This window comes from Mizuhopecten yessoensis, unplaced genomic scaffold, assembly GCF_002113885.1.
Source record: "Mizuhopecten yessoensis strain PY_sf001 unplaced genomic scaffold, ASM211388v2 scaffold6727, whole genome shotgun sequence".
Taxonomy (NCBI): Eukaryota; Metazoa; Mollusca; class Bivalvia; order Pectinida; family Pectinidae; genus Mizuhopecten; species Mizuhopecten yessoensis.
In genome coordinates this window covers 85,795-108,384 of record NW_018406694.1, presented here as the reverse complement: position 1 = coordinate 108,384, position 22,590 = coordinate 85,795, and the positions used below count along the sequence as shown (strand labels likewise).

The 22,590-nt window shown below is 35.7% G+C and overlaps 1 protein-coding gene across 1 annotated transcript in view; it reads right to left on the bottom strand.

Moving 5' to 3' along the window:
* The window catches only part of LOC110452574 (metabotropic glutamate receptor 1-like), a 113,300-nt gene that overhangs the window by 19,369 nt on the left and 71,341 nt on the right, over positions 1-22,590 (bottom strand). The window contains exons 2-7 of the mRNA XM_021501184.1: positions 10,430-10,679; positions 9,199-9,437; positions 8,150-8,393; positions 7,632-7,821; positions 5,919-6,042; positions 360-1,251 (exon numbers count right to left, since the gene is read on the bottom strand). Of these exons, the coding sequence (XP_021356859.1) occupies positions 360-1,251; positions 5,919-6,042; positions 7,632-7,821; positions 8,150-8,393; positions 9,199-9,437; positions 10,430-10,679 (1,939 nt within the window). The remainder of the gene's footprint in view (positions 1-359; positions 1,252-5,918; positions 6,043-7,631; positions 7,822-8,149; positions 8,394-9,198; positions 9,438-10,429; positions 10,680-22,590) is intronic.

The window sequence follows — 22,590 nt, the reverse complement described above, 5'->3', positions numbered from 1 at the left end:
AGGTCATGTAAATCTTATCTACATCTATTCTATTTCTGAGTTGAACACAGGAAATACATCAATGTGGCAAGAACTGTCATACACGACACTATTTATACTTTTTCTAGTACAAAATATAATTGAGAATATTTATGAACATTGATTAGTGGGTTCCAGGATAACGCAGTAGTGATTCAAAGACTTTGTCCATGGTGACATTTAAAGTTCATGTTTAGTTATTGGACAGAAAAAAGTGCAAGAGATTTGTGAGCGTTTCCCTCGAACATTTCCGAACCCACCTATGAAACACTTTACAACGACGGTGGAAAAGCCATTCGAACGCTAGAACCCGGATGAAGGAGAACCCTTACTAGACTTACCTCATCATGTCAACACTCTCCGCGGAATGGAAGGAGATGGAGCCTATATGACATCGAACGTCTTTGGAAGTGGTGAAGGCGCTTCGAGTATTCTTTTCAGGAGCCCAAACGATTACATAAATTTTCGGAAAGAACAACAAAACTAGTGAGACTGAAGCGCTCAGGCTGATAGAAACAGACATAGTAAGCACTCGAGCTTCACTGCCAAAATAGATGGCAAAAAATCCCAGCCATATCACACAGGTTGTATACATGGTAAAGCCTATGAACTTCGCTTCATTAAAGTTTTCTGGCAGGTTACGGGTCTTCACGGCATATAGTGTACACATCAGGATCAGTACAAGATCAAACCCAAATGGGACCACGATGCCGAGAGTTGTGGTGTTGCACACGAGTCGCACCCGTTTGTTGGTCGGGTAGTCGAGTTTGGAATCAGCCGGCTCTATGATCAACATAACAGTTATGATGGCACACTCTATTCCAACAATGATACACGTGATAATGACTTGGGCGGACGCACTCATAAACCGCGGTTTTTTGGTGATAATCTTTTTCGTCCCTTCCAAAATCCGAGCGATTCTATTTGTCTTAGTCACCAAAGCCCCATAAATCAATGAAAAAGACAACCCGGGCAGGATTCTGGTGAAGTAACAGGACACGATGGTGGGTTTTGATACAAGGACGAAGTTGCAACAGAATGCTGTGATTATCCCAAACATAATTATGTAACTAAGTTCTCTTGTCGATGCCTTTACTACAGGTGTGTTATGATGGCGGATGAATATGACGGTGATCCAAAGTGTTACAAAGATCCCAAAACATGCCAAGGATATTGCTACAACGGCCTCGGTATCAAACCAGCTCAGGTATTCTGTCTCTATCATCTTGCAGGCTGGAAAGACAAGAAAACAGTTCGGTATGAATTTATCATTACAAACGGTGGTTATTCAGTAGATCATGTAACAAGCGTGTTGACATAGTTTCTGACCTAAAAATGAAAACATATTTACAAACATTTCACTAGTTACGTGTATGTTGTTGTAAAACGATGTTGACAGAGGTGTTAGACTACGCTATACAGGTACAGCCGTGACATCGGAAGCCATCTATACAGGTTCAGCCGTGACACCGGAAGCCATCTATACAGGTTCAGCCGTGACATCGGAAGCCATCTATACAGGTAAAGCCGTGACATCGGAAGCCATCTATACAGGTTCAGCCGTGACACCGGAAGCCATCTATACAGGTACAGCCGTGACATCGGAAGCCATCTATACAGGTTCAGCCGTGACATCGGAAGCCATCTATACAAGTACAGCCGTGACATCGGAAGCCATCTATACAGATACAGCCGTGACACCGGAAGCCATCTATACAGGTTCAGCCGTGACATCGGAAGCAATCTATACAGGTACAGCCGTGACATCGGAAGCCATCTATACAGGTACAGCCGTGACATCGGAAGCAATCTATACATCTATACAGATACAGCCGTGACATCGGAAGCCATCTATACAGGTACAGCTGTGACATCGGAAGCCATAATCGGCCATTTTCTAACCCTATCAACATGTCTTGCGATGATATTTGCTGACATAATGGAATGTATGACAATTCAGAAAAAGTTAGTTTCTTAAACCTTAATGATGGCCTTTTGGTTGTGATCTGATGCGAATATGAGATTGAATCCAATTTGGAGGGATTTTTTTGCCAGACAAGATTAGAACTACTCTCAGAATTTTATTCAATATTTATGACATCTTATTTGAGTGATCTTAATTATCGGCGTTAATGAGTAATCTAGAACCAACCTTCCATTTCAATATACTAATGACAGTGGTATGCTCACACATGTTCAAACAATCCAGAGAACATCACTCGAGATGTCCTTTGGCGAACGAGTAGCCTTTTTATTTGCGAAGTTTCATTTACGATGGAAGAAAGTGGCCAGGCGAACATGAATTAAGCTTCCTGATTTTTCAGTGTAATTTACTATAAAGACCAGCAAACGGAATTAATTAAACTTAAATTGCTCGTAGAATTATGCAAGCGTAATAATGCACATGTTTTTCAAAATGAGATATCTCCAAAAAGTCCGTTCCGGAGATCCGATCACATAATTTTTAGTACACATCTGATCTCTTAAGTACTCACATTTGTTTTCTGATTTTACTATTTTGTCAACAGAGAACTCTTTTATCTCAGGAGTTAAATTGATCTTTATTAGTCTCGCATGGTGTGTCACGATTCATCAACACTAAACATCAAAACAGACAATTGTTAATAATGATGTACTATTATTTTTTCGCTGAGTCTGTCTAATATAGGGTGATTGGGATAATTTTTTCACCAAATGTAACCCACTGTAATACATCTTAATTATAAACACCAGCATCTCCACAAAAGGATTGATGAGGGTCTACAGACTATTGGAACATGTTGGCCCCGCATTTTATAAGCTTGGTTGCGTCTCCAATATTTTATGGTTGATAGCATTAATTCAAAATATGATTATTATTATAATCAATAAGATTATAACATGAGGTACAAGTTCTACAAGAAAGCTTTAAGCTAGCTTCTGTTCAGCAAAACCAGTTTGCAATCGTTTCCTTTCGCAATTTCCATTTTAGAATGTCAACTTTCGACAGACAAACTTCCAACACAGGGTTTCCTAAAACGCAGGTTGACTAGACTACGAACACATTTCATGTTCGCCATTATAATGGGAAATATGCATTTTTGTGTGTGATATAAAGGTGGAGGTTTATGCTCTTAAGAATATTTTGTTGTTTCGTTGTCAATACACCGGTTCAACATACCCTGTCTCATGCATACACACACGCAAGCACGCATACACTACACACATTGAAACACGTCCTTAAATGGCCTTATCTGTTAATAGGACGCTAAACAAAATTAAACCAAACCCAGCCCCGGTTCTCGCTATGAGGACATGACATTACATGGATTTGACCTAGATTTTTATGGCGAGTGTTGTCAGTGAAGCATCAGCTTCATACCCTTCCACAACACCTTGTACTGTTTCAAAAGTCTCCAGCTAAATCCTTCCTTTGTTTATGTTTTCTTACAGAAGAGGCAAATTCAACACGGTTTGGTAATGGTAAGTTTGTTCAGTAGTAAGTGTTAATTGTCACACCGACAAAAGGGGAGAAATCTTTATATACAATGCATCATTGTGGTGTTTGTTTGCAAACGTATACAAGCATTTATATTTTCTTTTTAAAAAGACGTGCATTTGCAAGGATTTATGTTTAAAGTCGAATACTTAACAAACAGTTATTAAAGTACCTTTTATATAGGCACATGTTTCTGATACGGTTAATATCGCAGATTTAAAACTTCGCTAATAGAAATATTCGCTCTACTTCAATAATTGAAAGTGTGCGGAGGAAACTCGCACAGCGTTTCATATTTACATTGATTATTGAAAATATCATAGTTGTTTTCATATTTACAGTGCTACTGAGAAATATCGTATACTATTTCAGATTTCCAGTTATAGAATGAAATCTCGCAAACGATTTCAGTTTCCATGTAAACCTGAGAAATATCGCAGACTTTTATGATTCAAAAATGAGTTATGGAAAATATAAGTCTATTGGATTAAGTTTTTCAGTTTAGTGAATAAAAAGACCATATTAATTTAAAAACCTCAAAAATGACTACGTACTTCATTTTATTTTGGTCCGTGGGTGATTGTATCTTGCATCCGTCAATATGAACGCTGGATTTTACTTCTATTTATCAACAAATACAAGGCAGTCATAACTTAAAACGTACACAATTTCATTTTGTTTTTTAATTCAGACATTATAGGAGAGTATGCTTGTATTAGAAAACCTTATTGCCTTAAATTAATTTTACTCCCCGTCCAATAAAAACCGACTATACATTATATCACTTCTATAAATACATAGATTAACAATAACGCCTTGCCTCTAACAAAAATAAAATCTAACAAATCATCCTCTTTTGAATATTGAAGTTGTGAATGAGGTCCTTTACTTTCCTCCTATACCAAAGTCTATTTTTGTTATTGCAAAACGGCATCTAGTGTTAGGCATTAAGTAGATTTAACAATTTAGTTTATTCCTACTAGAAACCCAATATACTCCCGATTTACCAAAAACCACATTTAATGCATAAATTTATCAATTAAGATCTACTAATCATACAGGGGAAACATTAAATTTGATAGTGGTTCAATATTTCATGTAGATGTTGCCATTTTCAGCTAAGTGGATGAGACAAGACATTGAGTTGAAAAGACAATGACTATAAATGTTTACTAAATTGTTATTAGTGATTATATGTCTACCAACTCTAACGCGTGGTAGATCAGCCTATAGACACAAAACACTACCTGCTTCATCATAAACTAACTGTTTTTCTCTAGATTGGCGGTTGTCCAATTGAAATCCTTACCGTAGGTGATGTGTTTATCACCTTGAGCCTACAAAATCTTGAAACTCCCAGGGGCTATATCCTAGAATTTCTCCCGATCGCTAAAATTGCTCCACATAACTCCCCTGTTTATGATTTGCTAGAAAATGTGAAGCCGAAAATTGAATTATAGGTATGAAATGTGCTGACGAAAATTGAATTATCGATATTAAGTATCTTTTAATCAATTTCAAGTATTCTCAAAGGGCTAGCCGGAAATATAAGATGCATTGTCATTGCTGAAGCACACTGGGGGTCATTTGCTTTCATTAGGAATTTGTCCCACCGTTAACAGTCCATCAGTGTGGTCTATCTGTAAACGCCGGGACATTAGAACGAATAATATAACGGGAGGAACCACTTTCAGTGGCATTCATATTAGTTAGGCGGCAGGCCTTGACATAAATATGGTTGACAACGAAATAAAATTGTTCGTGGTATCATAATCCTAGCTAGCTTTACCCGACACATGCTTCTGTCAACCAGAACTCCTCCAGTTTTTGGTATTGATAAATATAGGGGTTTGAAGTACCTCTCCTTCTGTGTGTACAGCAGTTAAGATAAATGTAAATATCCAACGTTTGGCCCCTAGTACCCCGATGAGTCCTGAAACAGGTATATGGTGCTGTGTAATTCATGTTTTTTATGCTGCATTTATTACTAAATTTTAAAGGCGGAGTCCAATGTGTGTGTCTTAGGTTCATGTTTGATTAAAATGCCATCTGATGGAATGGCAATGTTCCAGTTTCGATTTGCTGCCATATAAGTAACGAAGTAATCGAGAGGTGAAAAAATTGAAGAGCACAAGTAGTGCCTGTAAAATCTCGCAGATATTCGTATTCGTGTTTTTGTTTGTAGAAATATTTTCATGTAGGTTTGAAAAAAAAATCGAAAACAACCACAGCAGATACATAGTTATTGCCATGAGGCATTTTTCTACTCTCTTTTGATTCATCTCGTAAAAAACAAAAATCTATCGATATGTACATAAAAGCTTTAATCACGTCCTTGACTGACCTTAGCTATAATAGGACGGTAAACAGAACAAACCTAGCAAAACCTAGTGAATTATTGGCGGCCAGGGTTGGTTGTTACCTGTCAGGTCCTCGTTAGGCCACCATCCCTTGCTGCACGATTTACACGTCTCTTCATCCATCATAAACTCATTTTCCTCGCAGGGAATGCACGTCCAGCAACACCGAGTGTTTCCCTCTATGTTCTATAAAGGAAAGTGGATAAGCAGGTTCTAGTCAAAAGTAGTTTCGAGGATTTAATAGGGAAGCACGAAGCCATTATTTTCAAATTACCACGTCACGAAAAGGGAGAACATGAGTACTGTAAATACACATTTCCAGTATTCTATTTTATTATTATTATTATTATTTTTATTACTATTTGAGATCATTCGACGTTCACGCAAACCAAGAAGCAACATCAAAATACAAAGCATTTCGCTAGATGTTGACGCTTTTAGAATTTTGGCCACTAGACAATATAAAATAAACAGATTGGCCGATGATAATTTTCACAATTGCTCCTGCTCAGTTCTGAACCATTTTAAAAAGGATTGAAAAAATTGAAAACTTTTATATATCAACATTGTTCACTAAACACAATGTTTTGTCATGTGTCATAAGTAGACAGACATCATGAGTCATACTGTATTCTTTTCCGTTTAATTCGGTTAATGTCAGTTGATGTGGGTGTAAAGTGTAACAAACTGGACCGTTATTTAATATTACCAAAATGAGGAAGATGACAACGCCTAATTGAGTAGGTTACAAAGTGCAATCGCTACCATATCCCTAGACGATTTAGGAAAGTTAGTGAAGGCTTGCTATTGACATTTGAATAAATAAAATTGAATTGTTTCGTTAAAGGGCAGCAGTGACAATAAATGCTATATTTATTCAATGCAATCGTTTCAATTTAAGGTAATAGGCGGGTGAAAGAATTTACTGATGACAGATTGTTTTTAACTTTAGCAGATATACGGCTATTTGAACCATGGGAAGGAAAAATAACCAAATGGTACTAGCGGGTTAACGAGAAACTAATGAATTTGGCTAATACGAAATTTAATTATTTAGCTATTTATCACACAACTACACCTCGAATGATTTGGCTTTAATATCATCAGAACGGGCATATGTTTTTAAAAACTAATACTATTTTCTATTAGTTTTCAAATGGGCTTAATTATGTAACAAAAAGTTATTATTTGGCAAAAGTTTTTCAACCTACTCCAAAATAGCACAGTATTATTATTTACATAAGTAATTGGTTTCATCACATAAATCTTGAAATACTTGAAATGGAAATAAAGTTTTCATGTGTTTTGTGAATAAACTATGAGAAAAATGTTTTTGAATTGTATTTTTAACGACTTGACGAAGATCTTTAGTATCTGTATTGTAAAAGACATGCATTTAACATTTCACTATCTGGTCCCGACCTACAAATAATGTTCGGACCTGGTAAGATGAGGAGTATTTGAGAAAACGTCCAGTTTTTGTACGGACCGGATCTATATGCTCATTACCTTAAGCAGATATATTTAAATTATTGTTTATAATAGAATCGACGTTAAAGGAGTATGGAGTCATATCAAACCGGAGGGGAAAATGTAGCAGAGGTACTTTCATTGCTCTTAGATTATTTGTTTTTAAAACAAATAAGTTTAAATTCAGTTAAGAGAAAAATATTTAAACACTGTTTTTGTAACCGTCTTGTATCCTTGACAACATTGCTTTAATATGCAATTTAGAATACATATCACACGCCTACTTTCATTTTGCCTTACTTTACCTTTATGTTTCCGATTGAGCACGGCTGACTACAGACGGACATCGTATGTGCCTCCCCACTCAAACGATTAAGCCAATATATTTTGGAATCATTCATGTCCAGGTGCCCAGTATTCCATTCACCCACTTTGACGTAACCATAAGTCACGTTTGCACCCTCCCCAAACTTCTGAAAGTTCATGATGTCGTACCTGCGAAGGAAGATATACATACCACGTGAAAAATAAAAACAGAAGAGTCGCACAATATCGACATCAGGGCTATATAGAGAAACAGTGCAGCCTGATATTACGATAATTACTTCCGATACACTCTATATAAGATAAGCACGGTAACTCTTTATAAATGCTTTAGTGTACATATACACCTTTTAATTCCATTTAAAAGATACACAATGCACTTAATCAAACAGGAACTTAAAAAATGTCATGATTTTAACAGATATCAAGGATTTGTGATTATATGGACACGAGTGGTTTTTTTTTATCAAAACCATTTTTATATCCAACCAAAGCCTACCTCGCCGGCGGGTCGCCATTTTTGTCGAAGTGTAGGTCGTCATTACTGTATGTAACCATGGAAACGTTGAGAAGGTACTCCTTGTACTTGCGACCCTCAAGGGGAATCATTTCCGGGCATAATCCGGGATAGTCCCCACAGATGTCCTGGTGCATGTTGTGGAGTGCTTTAGCCATTGTATACATGGCATTTACCACAAAACCTAGCTTGGAATCCTGAACAAAGTCCTGGTGTATCTCTCTCCCTAAACAACAAAGAAAGTTTAGCTTAGTTTAAGTTATACATGTATATATATATAACTGTATTTATTTTAAGTAATGAACGCTTATCATGATATCACTTGTTTATTATGATGGAAGGCTTGTTCACTGTATGTTGTTTTGATAGTGACCTACTTATTTCCTCATATTTGATTGGAAAGATCAAGACGGATATTTCATACTAAAGAATAATTCAGGAAACGCATACTCTAAGTATACTCTATGTGATCATTGTGTCCGTTTCCCGCTTTTTGTAGGATATTCATGATGTTTTCCTCTTTCTTTCGGTGTCTCCCAAGATCTGTTATTGTACTTTGTATGAATTTAAGTTGAGTTCGGATCTTATAATTGTATAATAACACCTTAAACCTTAATTACTCCGTATCCATAACATTATGATTTCATTTAAATGCATTTATATATTTTGTACGTGTTGGAACAACATAACACTTGGAAATAAACTATATCAATGTGCTATGTTATATCTTTTTTAGTGCATTGTATGAACCATATTATATATACAATAATTACTACAAGAATATATGAAAGCAGTAATGCACTTTTAGCTCATTATAAAGTAGTGAACACGAGGAGGGAAACCTTTCTATTGACGTCATCCTTCATTTAACTGTTACATCCCAGGTGTACAAATGTTCTAGTTTTTAGTGATATGCATTCATTGACTTGTAAGATATGTATAAGACAGTCAAATAGAGGCTATTAACCTACTGGTAATAACAACAAATGTTGTTTATCAATTGATCATAATTGAACACGATAAAAATCTACCTGTACAGGTTTTGTTAATGAATTCTGCTTTCGCGTCTTCGTCGCCTGGAATGGTACAGCTGAACTTCTCCTGCCAAAATTCTTTGAACCACGGATTCCTGTCATTTAGGAACGGATTCAGAGCTTTGAATTTCTTATCAAATGCGGGGATGATAGGAGAATGGAGCTTCATTGACAGGCCTCCAGCCGCGGCATCTTCTATGGATTCCACAACATCCGGTCTGTCTGCCCATCCGTCACTGACAACAAACGGAAAGGTTAATTTAATCTAATAATAGTGGAACGGAATTACATTACAATATTTTACTCGTTTAAAGTGCATTTAAATAAAACATGTGAGACTATCATAAAATCTTCACACAATTTTTTTAATGGAATCCTGGAAAATACATTGATGCTTTGCCTTACAAACACTGCAAATGAGATATTACATCAAATATTTGCATTTTTCTAATTAAGCGAAAAGTGTGATTCCACAAAAGTACGTTGTCCTATCTGTGTTCTATAAACTTATCCAAAAAATAAAATTCAAACATACTTTCAAGTCCCAGTAAATACAACTTCGGGAATATATCCTCTAACAATGGAAAACTATTAATATATAAATACAGCTAACATCACATTTCCAATTTACGATAATTATCTTCTTACAGGGTTCAGAACATTTTAGAACGTCTACATTTTACCTTTTTAAGTCTGCTGAGCGCAGGATCGTGTGGACATTAAGATGACGCAGATTTCTCCACAAAAACGTATGACATAAAACGGCAGGTACAAATTTAACCAAACTAAATCCAGCAGTAAATCGAAAAGGACTACACACAGTATAACATTACGTAACTTTATAATGGGTATTTCTCCTATATGTACGAGTTTCTTAATTTTAACGAAGTAATATCAAGTTCAATCAATATTTCCTTTGTGTGCGATATTCTTTATCAATAAATTTGATGATGAGATATTAATATGATATATATATAAAAAAAAAAAAAAAAACACGTGTTTATATTTTTCTACAGCATACGACAGCAATGGAAATGGTAGCGAAATTACTTTATGACCGCTGCCCCCTGACCTGTATTTTCTACATTGCTGACTTTTTTTATAAAAAAGACTAAATGATTTGGTATATACTTATCATTTTATCAATTGCGAACATTGACGAATGGTTGATATATATAGGTATACACAATGGCTACAGTATACATGAAGCAAACTCATAATCGTTTACCTTCCTAGAATTAGGAAATGACCTTGCGCGCCCTTCACCCTTCTGGTCGCGTTATACAGGGATGTGACAGTGGCGCCCTCACAGAAGCAAACAATAACCCTGGCGTTTTTTGTAACGAGCATGCGCCGGATCAGTGCGTCAAATACATGCGGATCCTTTCGTGAGGGAGCGCTTTCAGTGTTGGCGATACATACACTGCTATTTCTTGCCAGGTTGTGAAACTCCGCAAGTCCACGAGCACCATAGTTCCCTGTCATAAACAGAATATCAGACATGAATATGATATCATCAACTAGTAAATGTACACTTGGTTTGTTTTCGCTGTGCACATGTAAATAAAACAGTACGTACCATTTCGTTGGTATTGTGTAAATTATTGCTGTTTTCTTAGTTACGAATATTTTACATAAGCATTTGATGGATTATAATAATAAAAAATATTAAATAAATTAATTTGAGGGTTATATTTCAAAGTATCAAGCATAGGTATATAACACATGGACTATTAGAAATGTACCACATACACTAAACTGTAAACTGTAAGGAGACTTCCAGACTAATGAGTAATGTGTACTTTTGAATAAGAAAAACAAAACAGATATTCAGGTTGTGGTATATACACTTTCTTATCAATAGTTTCCCTTTCTCAAGCATGTATGTAAAATCAAACCTTATGGTACAGAAATATAATTTCTGAAGTTTTTCCATTGACGGCTATTGTGGTGTATTGCCTTATATATCTCACGAATCACATATACAAATAACAATTAGTGCTTCATCTGATGTTCGTGTCTTTCTATATAAACCATTCTAAACGAAGAATCTTTAGGTAATGCCCGACACTTCGTCTTTATTGACTGGACTCCCCAGAATAACCGCAGTATGTTCTCTATATTAGGCGACAGCGCCATCAGAACACAGTCTGTGGATGGTAAATGTCTCGATTTGTCCTGTAATGTAACCTTTCGCCAGGTCCATATAAATAAAGCTGGAATCCCTGGTGGTCATAAAACACAATGGCTGGACAAGCCTAGCTTTATATTGACATTTACGCTTTTAATCTTTAACGATTTTGTTCATCTTGTCCATCTTATCATGGCGATTTGCCATGTCAAAGCACATGCAATGAGCGTGTCTGCGACATGTTTTTTTATCAATCCAAAGTAAAACTTCTTTTTTTTAAATATATATATAAAGGGCTATGTCTACATATATTCTTAATCAATTCTTTATCACGGAAACACTTAACCCTAACCCTAACCCTAACAACACCATACTTAAGGATGTATGCTACCTTTAATTACTGCAGCATGTAGTTCCTTTCTAAAACAGTTCCACACTTTGGAACTGTCATCCATACAGGTGTTAGTTAGACTTAGTTTACTAAATACAAGGTAACTCTGCAAGAACTTTTTATATATAAGATAAGCATTCGCTAAGATATCCGTGCCAACACCCTTCAGACAACTACATCAATGTTAACCTTCATTAATAACAATGATTATGAAAAGATGAAGACTTATCTCAAAATCAACTAACAGGAAGGAAATTAAGATTTTCAAGAAATGAATTATGTGTCAAGGTTTTTATCAATGGAGGATTTTCGGTAGTATAATATGTCTTTTAGTGATATTTATTTGAAAAGAATAAAGCCTAAAGTCAAAACAAAGCTACTTAGTAAAGGTTAAAGGTGTACAATGCTTTGTCGCGATATAAATGTTAATGTAGAATCTGGAATCTTAAGCAGACTATAATACAAGCATATTTTACATCATATTTTGCCGTGCATATACTTTTCCTGATTAACTACATGACTTTACTTGAACTTAAAACATTATCAAATGTTAAGAAACTTCAAAGTCACTCTTTTCCAAGCTTTCGGGCTTATCAAATGTACTTTTCTCTACAAATATTTTAAATTTCTACCATGTTTTCTATCTTGTGAGGCCAGAATAAGTAACAACTGTTGTACAAGGGTTTCTTTCTTTTTATTGTTTAATACGTTTGATGTAAATGAAATTCAAATGAAAAAAAACAGAAACAGCTCGTTGATCTTGGTTCGCAGTAACGTATTGCTGCGAAACTCCCACATACGGGTTCCGACGCCAATATATTCAATGGAGTTGACGACTCTCGGCGGAACCCGCAAGATTTACAATAGCGAAACATATAATTAACCGTGGTTTATCTCATGATCATATACTCTAGTGAATCAGACCCTGTATTTGTTCGGTAATGTCTGTGGCACAGTTGATTCCAAAATGCCACACAGTCTTGTAATGAAGACAATCCGAGTTGCTTACAGCATACGAAACTGACATTTGTGAACATGTGCTTTCCCAAAACAATAGGACAATAGTTTTGCTGTCTGATTAATCGTAAACACAGAAGAAAGCATATCGTTTTGATATCAAATGAACATCTTTTGATAGTGGTTTTGGTAAATATTTCAAAATTGAAATAGTACAAACCTTTTTTTTTTTTTAAATAAAGGTTAATGCGATCGATAAAAAAAAGTAACAAAATACATTTGTTGATCCGGGTATTTACGGTAAATATCGCTACACAAGCAAACATCAGTACTATCACATATATGTTGAAACGTACTCTATTATATTGTCTCATATATTCTTTTCCCAGAATCATATATCATATAATAACATACCACCGTACATTAACAAATGTACATGTACTTTATGTGATACTTTTTAAAAGTCTTATGCAAGTACGTTGATTCTTTCAATTCCCTTTGGTGTGAGGAAAACCACGTGCTGCATGGTCTACCTCACTGTTGTTGGAAACATCTGTATCACAAATCATTCTAGTCTCAATATAATGCCAGCTCATGTTTTATCATAACTCATCTTTATAAAAGCATGTCTTATTGCATTGTAGATTGGAATATATTGATCACATGACTGAGAATTAAAGCATAGTGTCTCCGTCACGCACTAGACTTTTCCTCGTGAAATGTTCCTTATTCATAGTCTCTCTTGAAACCACCACACCAGAGTTCTAAATGCCTGACGCGGACAACAACTATTGCCCATCAACCTGATCATATTTACTGTTGATGATACGTTATGTATTGCCCTTGTGGTAGGGAACCATGATTCTTTGTTTCCCCTCGATCAATATTTTTTCACTCCGGCTTCGTCCTCGTGATACGTGATTAATATCTTGAAACAGACTCGTGTTTCCCCACCACCAGGGCAATAAAAGTGTTAATATAAACTGAACTGTTGTTTCGTATGTTATATAGCTCAAGGCCGATCGTCATAAAGGATAACAAATTGTTAATTTCACATTAAAATGACTTTCAATGCTATATCATTTTTTTTTTTCAGATAATACTAAAGAAATACCAAACATTACGAATATGACAAAGACACCCACACCTTTTGACTTTGAACGTAAAACATTCATGTTAACACCAGACGAGAACAGCCTATGATAACAGCTTAAGATACAACGGAAATCATAAATGGTCATCAACATGGCGAAATCAATGCCGTTGAAAAAACCTCTTGGACATACTTCTTTACTATGTCTTGATCATATATCCCTTTCAACGTTTGTGAGAAAAGGGAATTCGGTAGCACCTATTTCGTGCTATAAGTTTGAACAATAATTAATAATTTTGAACACAGTAACGGCTTCAACTGCAATTTTACTTGAACGTTAAAAATATCTTATGACTTTCAATAGATATAAATATGTTTTAGCTAATTGCTCAGACACTTTATCGAGCAATAATTTTCCAAACGCTAGGGACAAGTGCTTTACACGTATATGCGTGTGACACCTCCAAACCGTATCTGGGTTTTTTACGAGAGTAATATCAGCGCCTCACTTAGAGAGAATAATTTCCATTTTAACACCATTGTGCATGCAAGTCAGCTTTCAGTGTGCGTCTAAATTTGGTTACGATTTTGTTTGAAAGAAAAAAATAATATAATATTACGTGAGTTGTCTGAAAAATGTGTGAACAGTGAAAATATGAACTAGTTTATTGCTGGGTGTTGACAGGTGCATGCTAGCCAAAGTCTCGGGTCGTCACTTCCTGATATGTGTCTAAAGTCTTCACATAAACGCGGCTGATGCGAGGCGTCAAGAGACAAAAGCAAATTAGACGCGAGACGAGAATAGCATTCATCAGATGGTAAATAGGTATATATCGATACCACATGTATTGTTTTGCTATCTCATTAGAAAAGTAGCTTTTCCAAACGTCCTGATTTGATGATTAAATCAGGATGAAATACATTATTTATTTTCAGCGTCTGTCACGATAAACAAACGTGTTTGCTGTGTCTTGCATCGTTAGTGAAACGGATGTACTTTTTTCATGTACAGTAAGGAAGGGGGTTGGGTCTCATGACAGGGCTCTACATGTGGTAAAGTAATTATTGATTAGATACTCTTTCGAAACACCTGGTTTCCCGGTAACTGTATTTCTGTTTTGGGGTTTTGTAAGTTCCTGTTGTAGTGTTTGAATTCTCATTCCATCCCTCTGATGCTGATGAAAAAATGCTAATTTATGAAAGGTGAATGTTATTTATTGTACATGTATAATGTGAAAAATATATATTCGTATGATTATTTATTTTATATTAAGTATGCAAATATTAATGTCAGTCAGAGCCCCATGAAAAACAAAGTTTTGTGATATGAGAGTAACTGACTTGAACAGATGATGCTGCTTTTCAAATCACACATTCACTTAGTTAATTTTAAAAAGCTTCGAATCACGACAAACAAAATCTGATTGATATTTGTGATCACGATAATGTCAATATTGTTTTAAACATTTGAGATGCATAGTAGTGAAATATTTGGACATATTCAACATGACGACATCAAATATTCCGTCTTGATGCTATTGTTTGAAACATTTTTCAAAGGATGAATTAAAATTTTACGGCCCGAATAAAAATTAAAATATCAAATCGCAATGCAAAATGACATTCATATTATTAGTTTCTAATGTAAACATAACTTCGAGTGGTACCGTTGTCAATCCTTCTATTTTTTCCCTTTGGAACAGTCACGCTTAATATCTTACCTGGTGGACATTGACACAAACGAGATCGTAATAAACGAGTAGAATATCTTTGCATGGGGCTCATTATCGCACACATTTTGTAATGCAATAGACCATTTTAAAGCGTTTAATATATTGTTCATTGTAACTTTAAAATATGCCGATATTGTTGTTTTCTAGTGTTTGTGTGTGTGTGTGTGTGTGGGGGGGNATTTACGAATGTATTTTGCATTTAGTTATATATTGTATGAGATATATTTTATTCACGTGCTTCCAAAACGCACTAAGCTGGCCATCATGGCGATAGGATGATGTCCGATCTTCCATGAATCGATGGAATACCGTAGGAGATTTAAAGTTGTCATTTGCTATTGATTTCTTTATAACATGCGACCTTGGCCTGTCATTTCAAGGTTACTGCAATGAGTGAAATAAAATAAATCATCTTAACTGCTTCCTACTGCCCAAGAGTATGAAAGTCAGTGAAGTCATTGACTTTCGTATAACGTATTAAAATACCATGTCTTTAACATTATGATGAAGTGAACAGTATTCACGGTAGCTGTCTCTATTCCATTAGCACTGATATAACGCCTTCTATGCTTGTGCTTTTATCCCTGCTTTGGTCTATATTGCTGCCTTCGCATGTCAACGATGTGTTTCGAATTCGGCATGGTGCAGTGATACCATAATTATTCTTTTAATTTCACCTATGACACATGTATGTCGATATTTAGTCAATATAGCGAACAGTGCCTACTAGTTCCCATACATATCTACCACTCCTTGTTATAATCACACCCTGAATGTCTCCACACTGTTCCACAGGAAAAACGGGTTTGTAATGTGACTGGAATATCGCGACAATCCACAAAGGCCCATCAAACAGAACCTGTTTCGTCTAAATTACAGGCAAAGATTCGCTTTTTTATATTACAAAAGAGAATGTTGTTTTCAAGGCCAGCGATCCAAATAATGTTGAACAGCCAGATCAATTTAAATACGCCATGCGTGTTTATTACATGTATTTATGGTACATTGTAACTAGCCTTGAAATTTATTTGGAGAAAAAAATCAGTCTCTGCAAGTATATTAATGTTCTCAAATTCATCAAATGTTATTTTGCGACTGCATAAAACTAGGGAAACGGCTTGTTTAACTTATTTTATATATTTGTACAACACCACTTATGTGTTTTCTTTGGCTATGACTGCTCCAACATTTCTAAGAGATCTAACTAGTACACAGTATACAGTAAACCGCTTGATATCATCAAACCCAGATGACACAACAATCGTGTCTTCCTTTAATCAAAGCTTACATTTAGGTTTTGTGCTAACTTGAGAAAATGACCAAAGCCTGTAAATTCTTGTTAATTCAATTTTCAACGCGGTCGAAGTCGTTAAGATGGGCGTGTAATTGACACTGAATTGGCACTAACATGAAATGAGATAGACAATGTCGTCCATGAACACCAAAGGTTTACGATGCTAGTTTAAACGTTTTAATCTATATAGGAAACTATGGTGCCCGTATATCCGCAAGCCCGCTGAATTCCACACACATGAACGATTAATGAGCTGTCTTGTGAGAAAACCCGATTAAGCTTATCTATCTTCTTGCCCAGGCATTTTGTTTGTTTGAGGTTGGATGTATATGACACGCTGACAGGAATTATGTGGTAATTCTATTAAAGAACAGCTTACTGTGTCTGCAGCGAAGCCATGCCAGCACTGATTGGCTGTATCTACATGAGCGTATGCAACGCAATCACTGATTGGCTGTATCTACATGAGCGTATGCAACGCAATCACTGCTCGACTGTATCTTCAACCGAGCTTTGTCTACATTCGTTGATTTACTGATTGACTGTCTACAGCAATGGCATACAAGCTCTGAATGGCTGTATCTTCATGAGCGTATGCAACGCAATCACTGAATGGCGGTATCTACATAGGCGTATGCAACGCAATCACTGATTGGCTGTATCTACATAGGCGTATGCAACACGGTCACTGATTGCCTGTATCTACGTTGATAGTGCAGGTTTGACAATAATTAAAAATGATGATTTACTGAAAAGTTTGATAGTAGAATAAAAATGAAATCCATGTACCATATCGTCTTCGCACTCAAACAACAGAGGACCGCGCAACGAAGATACAAGATCCAATTAGACAACAAATAAGAAAGAGAGACGTTATTTTATCGAGAGAGAGAAACAGAACATATTCCGCACAACACAACACGTGGCACAAAGTTATGTTTGTTTTAAATGACACCAAACGAATAGGATATGTCTATTTCCAGATACCAGGACGAAAGGTTAAATAAGCGTTATAAAGCAATTAGTATCCGGATAGGTTTTGGAAGTACGAAAACTATTTATTAATTTTAGATTTACTTTGAGATGATTTCTAGACACACCCAGATAAGATAAAAGAAATGTTAACTACCTTTAAAAAGTACGAAGCGGCAAAATACAAGCATATCCACGTATAAACAAATTTAAAAACTATTGTTTGCTTGTCTTTTTTTCATCAGATTTCAACATCCCCATTTCGTTTTGAAATTATATACACTGTCATTCACCATGCACCGCTACAAAATAACAAGGTAGTACTTCGACCTACCAACCGTTAGTCTGTGCAAGCGGTCCGAATTTATTTTATTTCACTCATTTAAGTAACCTTGAAATGACAGGCCAAGGTAGAATGTTAAGTAAGAAGCGAGTTAACCCTGATTTTCTATTCTTCCAAGCTTTAAAATCAATCCATAATAAGCTTGTGAACAACTAGAACAGAAGCTCTAAGTCAAGTCCATTTATTGAAACTGGATTTTGTTCTTAAAGATTGACGTAAATAACTCAAATTTGACTGGCTTGGCCTTACTCTATTATGTTGAGTACGAGAAGATACATAGGTGTTCAGAGTAAAACCTAAATTAGAAAAACAAGAGTCTTCGAAAAAAAGGTGTAGTGAAAATAACTTAATTTCTACAGAATAACCTTTTCCCTCGGTGCTTGAGAACGTCTTTTTGTATCTAACTATCTAACGAAGAGAGTAGCATGGGGGTAATGGAACAACATCAGATTCTAACAAATTGTCCTTTAGTTGACTAGCTATTTTCATTCAATGGTGTCGATGTTCCTACCCAGCTTCATTGAAAGACAAAAAATAAACAACATTAAACAATCCGTTGGAGAAGAACATGAAGCGACATGCACCTCGTGTGCAGTGAACATTAAAGTAGAATGAATCGGTACTGTCGTAGGCACAGGGGATGCTAATATCTGTAGTACGGGCACACTTAATGCATGTTTGATGTATATTAATGTAAAGGAACTCAACGAAACGTAACATTGAAATCTACAATACAGGGTTTTAAAACAATGTAATGCTTTTGAAGGGTAAATAACGGATGAAAACTAGCTGTGAAGATTCACAATTAACAAAAATAAGGCTTACATTCTGCAGGAAGGTGTTACCCTTGTAATTTCCCTCAGCTTGTATTCTGTTACAGCCACTAAAATAGCATTGCTCTAGTATAGACACGGATACCATCACCAGTAATGAACACTGTCTTTGTCATTAGTGAAGAAGGTACGGAGGGCTCGTTTACATTTGTACCTTTTTTGAATTTCATTAAGTACAGATCGACCGACAAGATAAACTCATGAAACAGCTGTAAATATCGTAACAATGCTAAAATTAATCAAAGACAACTTACCAAGTTTTGAACTGATGGCATTGATAGCGACTCGGAAAATACTATGTTTCTTTTCTAGACGACACTCACAGTGGACATTATTGCTCTTTGTAAGTGTTCTTCTTATAAACACAGCGCGTCCGTTTACGTTTACTGCTTAGAAAATCAAAGCCGAGTGATTAATCAATGAAATTAGTTAGATTTTATTTCTGCAATATTACAATATACATTTGCTGCCCTAGATAAAGGGAAATACGATTAATCGTTTTAACGAGGAGCAAGCCCGAGTAAAATGCGAGTAATCGCGAGAAAACGAAGAATCCCGTTTCCCTACCACATGGTCAATAAAAATATCTTATACTAAAACACTACTGTAAAACAGCAGTAAAGATGACAGGTTTACGCGCCATTGTTGTCGTGTGCTTCATTCACTCAAAACTCAGGTATGGAGGTTTCTGACTTGTTCTAGAGAGGCTCCGAATGAGGAGATATTAGCAAATGCAAGTTTCAACTCGTGATTACTTTTTAACCAATCCTTATTAATCATGTTACGCTAAAAGGCGTGTTGCAATTAAGTGTACGCTGGTTGTTCGAGCCGTTTGCATGATCACCTTTGCATTTACTTGGTGTGGAGTTCCTTTAGTTTTTATTTTTTATTTTTGAGCCTCGTTAATCCAATGAACAAATCAAGCCAGTTTTTAGAAGAGATAGTTCTCATATTTTCTTTACAAAAGCGTCCAAGTGTAATGATAACAAGCGATTAGAAGTCAATAAAAAATTAATTCATCCATTTAAGATTTATAAGTTGTACCTAAGTGAAAAGTATAAAATTCCATGTGAAAAGGGTTTAAAGCAAAGGTAGACATACAAACTAATGAAACAAATAAATAATCTTAAACTTAACGTCTCATCTTCAGACCCTTTTACTGGGAACGGCCTGGCTGTAAAACAATGTCCCACTCTAAATGTTACTACAGTTGATATATGTTAACATAAACAAGAAAGACGTATAATAATAAAATATACAGCAAATCAAAACATAATATTCCTGCCCCAGAGTCAGAGAAAACTCCGATAAGCAGTCCGCATCGCTAAAGTTACTTACTGTGTGCATTTGTTAGTCATCTGGTATATAAAACAAGATGAATTCGAGGGCAAAACACATTTTCGATGAAATTTGTTCAGAAACAAAAACAAATGAAATTTAAATGAAAAAAATATCTACATTATAGTGAAAAAGATATGAATATTTGGTGAAAATAACTCGATTATCCTTCAAGTTAACACCGATATAGTGTGCATACATAATTTAGATAAGACATACACACCAAACTAACAGATCTTTTTTGAACCATCTAAAGATAGGCGGCCACACAATCGATGCGTTTGCGATCTAAACATTTTACTATTTACGTGGAATACATCATTGGAAATTACCACGAGAGTTAAATAATGTATTGCTTTATTTGGTTCTCAATTAATGCCTAAGTGCCGAGCACTCCAGCGCTATATCTAGAGCGTATTGTTGTCTTACGCAACTGACAAGTCTTTCCTCCCAAATCTTTCATCAGGACGAGTGTATGGAGGGTTTAAGTCGGAGGCAGGCGGAGCCTGTAATCCATACGTACCACCGGGACGCCGCGGGCCTCTCGGCAATTACTTTATAGGCACGTCGCAATACACACAGCGCGCCTTCGGGAGGAGAGGGGCTTCTAACAATGACCTTTACAGAATGATACAGAATTGTGGCTACAGATCTGCTTCATGATCAGCTGAGAATTCACTAAAGGACACTCACTACATACTGTGTGGAAGACAAAGAGAACAGGCCCCGCTTGTATGAAACATTTCAACTCTTGAGATTTCCTTAAGTCTGAGATTTCCCATTGCTTCAGATTTCACTCAACTTTGAGATGTTTCATACAAGTGGTCCCTGAACGCCTGTTAACATAGGCATATTTTACCTTATTTTGGAATTTCTGAAAATAATGAGAACCTCACAGGCTAAATAGTATTAAGGAAGTTGACCTACGGAGGATCAGTATACGTGTTGACAGTGCATACATATCCGATACTCTTTTGAATATATTTTTAAAAAAACACTGCGTTTATTTCCTTTAACAGTAAGATACTTTCGCTTACATATCACTAAATAACAGCTATGAAATAAGCGAAATTGCCAAATCTTGTTTTTCTTTCCTAAAACTTTAAATGAACGAGCTAAGTATATTTAAACTAAATTACTTAAAATTTTGGGATATCATTATGAAGCTGAGGTAGCGTATTTTGATTTGGAAGTATATCATGGTGTTGGTATAATACTATGTCGACACTTTGAAAAAACCACACATAATACAAATGCAATTGATTAAATAACAGCATCATTATCGATAAATTCCAAAAAAGAATGTATGCACAGTTAATGAACAACGATTGGTGTACGTGAAAGTTTAGAAAACACTAACATGAAGATCGAAAGAAATCACTGAAACTTGTTTTACAGAGAGAAGATATGCAGGTGGGTTATTTTTGTAACTGGCTGTAAGGGTAATAAGAAAATTCGACTTTTCATACTATTTAAACTTTACATCACCGATATTAAAAGTAAAAAAAAAAAAAAAGCCAAACTCACATTAATTTTTGCCAAGAACAATGCCAATTAAGATAACTGAGACAGAATGGAATCGAACGGCTGCTGAACAATTGTCAGCTATTGGTCGTTTGATCTCCAGATTCTTTGTCAACAAGGCAAAACAATCATTCTCCATTACCAAGCACAGACACGACCGTTTCTCGGGATTTTTTTAGCGATGCAAAACAACTCGCGCCGACGAAATCATTTCTACAATATTTGTCAGCAAGGCAAAACAACCCCTCTCCATTACCTCGCGTCGACATTACCATCTCTCGAGTCTTTGTCAGTTAGGCAAAACTACCTCTTTCCATTTCCCCGCGTCGAATCAATTTACAGCGATATCTGCGAATCAATGGTAATGAATTAACACATACTTCCCAATACCTCCATCATGTCCCTGTTATGTGTTTTAATAAACGGCGACTCGAGTACCTGTTGTACAGTGTAATGCAGGCACTGCAATGTATCGTAGACAGACATACATTTTGTACACAGTATATATGTATATTAATTTTCCTTATGGGGTCGTGCATACGGTAAAGATTCGTTTTCATTAAAGCTTTGTCTTAGCATTACTGAATTAAACCTTATCTATCTGTCTGGGCCTCTACGAGGCCAATATAACGTTATACACTGAATTATTGCTTACCTTTAACATTGAAATAGTTGACTAGCAAATGACGGTGAGCATGCTCCATCAATGTGAACTACATAAATGTTGAAAAGGATAAGTGTAACTTTTTTAATTTCAAATAACAAGAATTACACATTCTT